Below are 3,181 nucleotides of genomic sequence, written 5' to 3'. Positions count from 1 at the left end.
ACAGTCTCTATATAGCCTATTTACCCGGACCTCCCGCCTAATGGACTAGTTACTTAGACATCATAGTCCATTGGTTCACACGGAATAGTAGTAGAACACATCACACTAGCACTAACATACGTTTGTGTGGAGCCAGGATCAAATAACACATTCACATCTTTGTCAAGGATGGAGAAATTACCAGCTACAACATCTGATGTTTCACCTCTTCCCTTTGACGCATGGTATATACTCTAACAGTGCGCCATCGATGCCGGGCTGGTTAACAGTGCTCTGACTTCCAGGGGTGTTACCAGGACCCCTACCTCTGCCTCTGCCTCTAACAGCTGATTGTGACCCTCTGGGTGCAGAGACTTGAGCTGATCCTTCAGATGTAGTGAAAGATCCAGACCGGCGTGGACTAGTGCAATCCTTAGCGAAATGTCCGCTCCCTCCACAGTTAAAACACGCACCAGTAGCTCTGTAACAAACCCCACCATGAGTTCTACCACAGGTTTCGCCTTGCATCTTGATAGAGCTCCTCGGGGTGCTGGTTGGGTCTACTGACCAGACCGAGGTGGTCTTTGGCCAGAAAATTTGCCTTGGCCTCTACGGGAGCTAGATCCCCCAAACTGTTTCCTCTTCCCAGAACCACTTCCAGATGCTTGTTCAGTAGTCTTTTCAGTTTTCTCTTGTGGACCCTTCTTCACTGCCCCTTCTGATTCTATCTTTTCTAGTTCTAGGGCCTGTGAGATCAATTCGGCAAAATTCTGATGTCTGAATCCCACAACTTGCATTCTCAGACTCTGTCTTAGCCCAGCCTCAAACCTCTTGCATCTGTCTCTGGGGGTGGAGACTAAGCTTCCAGCATAGTGGCTTAGTCTTGAAAAATCTCTCTCATATTCTGCTACAGTTCGGTTCCCTTGTTTCAAACTCAAGAATTCTTGCAACTTCATGTCCACATATGCATCGGGAACCCATTTCTGTCGGAACTCCCTCAAGAAGTCTGACCAGGTTAACACAGGTGGCTCCACCAGGCTGTGGGGGATGGTCTTCCACCATTCATAGGCATCCCCTTGTAATAAGGAGACAGAATACTCAAACTTCATTTCTTCTGTACACTGCAGCTTTCTAAAAACCCGTTCCATTCTTTCCAACCACTGTTCTGCTTCCAGTGGATCCACAGTGCCTTTAAACTCGGTGGCCCCAAATTTCATCAATTTTTCATACTGCCGAGCTGAGGGCTGTGGTTGTGCTGCAGGTACTGGCATTTGAGCTTGGGGTGGCACATTACCCGCCATTTGCTGAAAGAAGGCAGCCATCTGCTGCATAAATTGAGCAGGAAACTGCGGTGCTGGAGCAGGAGCTGGAGTGGCTGACCCACTCACATTCTGGAGTGCTGGGGCTTCCCCTTGAACCTCAGCCTCAACAGATTGTTCTTCGGAATGATCTCCTCCTTCCATTCCGTTTTTCACAATTTTCTACTTCCTGAGATCAAACATAAGGAGGTTGACCTCCGTTAGTGCATATTCATGATGTAAATATGTCATATGCATCAATTAAAGACACTTGAGCAGTTGTACTTATCAAAGAAATATTCACATACATAGTCAAAATTTATTGCAAAACCTGGCTCTGATACCACTAAAACATGTCACACCTTACCCCTCCGTAAGGCATAGCATGCTCCCGTAGAATACTTAATGAACTACCGAACTTCACCTACCGATAACTCATTAAGTACCCTACAAGGGATTTTAAAACAATTTTCTTACATTTTGGAAGTGGTGAGCATTTTGGTAAGAATTAAAAACCATTTATTCAAAGTTTAAATACTAGTAAAAATTTTTGTCCATTCAAATTTTATCGCAAATTTTATAAAAATTTTGACAGAGTTCCCTCTGTATTTTGAGAAACCAGTTCTTCAAATACCTGTAAAAAGCACTTCCAAAACTATTTTACAACTCCCAACCTCCAATAATTCACAATTCAACTCAAGTCAATCCATTTCAAAACAGTTTCACAATCCAAGTCAAATTTGTCAACTCAGTAGGTTCAATAATTCCATTCACAAAACATAAGGCAGAAAATCCATATGTACAAATATTAAATTTACAGAAGAAAATCTAAAATAATATTATTATAGTTTATTTACAACTGCTCAATTTACATTGATACTTATGACATTACAGTATTTACATCAAAATAACCATAAGGGTATAAAACAATACCCGTACAAAAAGGGATCAAAAAGATCTTGTCAATCCCGCAGCTCACTCTGCTGCTTTCTCCTTGCTTTTATCTCATGATAAGAATTAAACTATCGCTGAGTATAAACATACTCAGTGGTGCACAATAAAGATTTAAAATGCGATACATAAATCATTTATTGATGAAACATAATTTGAATACTTCACAATCACATTTCGCAAATATCAAAGCTCATAACAATTCATTTTGTCAAATAATATATTAAACATGCTTTAGTCAAACAATTGAATAATCACTGTGTTGACAAAGTCGTACACAACTTATGCCAGGACACAAAATTTTCGATCAATGCCGTGTTGTACACAACTACAAAGCTATCTCAACTCCTTTATTCGAAAATAATGAGGGAGGTGGCTAGCTAGCTAATGAGTACTCATCCGATCAACAACCTCAATCGGCAAGCCGAGAGGGAGGAAAATAAATGATCTCAACCCCATAAATGGAGGAGGAATAATAAGTAATCATGCTAAGTGTGAATCAAAAATTCGTTTCAAACATTTCATTCAAATATTGCATACAAAAATCAATCCATTTCCAAAGTTACAATTTGATCACAAGGAGGCAACACAAAAGTTCATAAATTCATAATGCGTAATAAATCAATTTTTCAAGGATAAAATGCTTTAATAGGGTTTATTGTGCACAAACCTCTGCGAGTCGTCCCTTAGCCTCGACTGCTTCCTCGGTTCCTTCCCGATATTCTTTTCAACTGAAACACAAAATTTTACAATGTTTCAGTACTAGAACTTAACATAAATCCCAAAATAAATTTTAACTTCGCATTTACCTATTTCTAACGTGTTAAATTCGACGTTTAAATTTTGTGTTTAGTTACTATTCACTGCACTATTTAAGTCAAATAATTGACTTTCTAAGGATTAATAGGTATGGGAACTCCAACTTCACCCACATACCACATTTTGTTCATTAA

General features: G+C 39.7%; 1 protein-coding gene across 1 annotated transcript; it reads right to left on the bottom strand.

Moving 5' to 3' along the window:
- Positions 1 to 539: 539 nt before the first annotated feature.
- On the bottom strand, positions 540 to 2,285 carry LOC131178398 (uncharacterized). Its single transcript, XM_058143357.1, has 2 exons — positions 2,211 to 2,285; positions 540 to 1,467 (listed from the first exon to the last, which is right to left on the bottom strand). Exon 2 carries the CDS (start codon positions 1,440 to 1,442, stop codon positions 540 to 542), a length of 903 nt encoding a protein of 300 aa, XP_057999340.1. The 5' UTR covers positions 1,443 to 1,467; positions 2,211 to 2,285.
- Between the last annotated feature and the right edge of the window lie 896 nt (positions 2,286 to 3,181).

This window comes from Hevea brasiliensis, chromosome 3 (assembly GCF_030052815.1).
Source record: "Hevea brasiliensis isolate MT/VB/25A 57/8 chromosome 3, ASM3005281v1, whole genome shotgun sequence".
NCBI lineage: Eukaryota > Viridiplantae > Streptophyta > Magnoliopsida > Malpighiales > Euphorbiaceae > Hevea > Hevea brasiliensis.
Note: the sequence above shows the minus strand (reverse complement) of the source record. Positions and strands in the feature narration are given on the sequence as shown.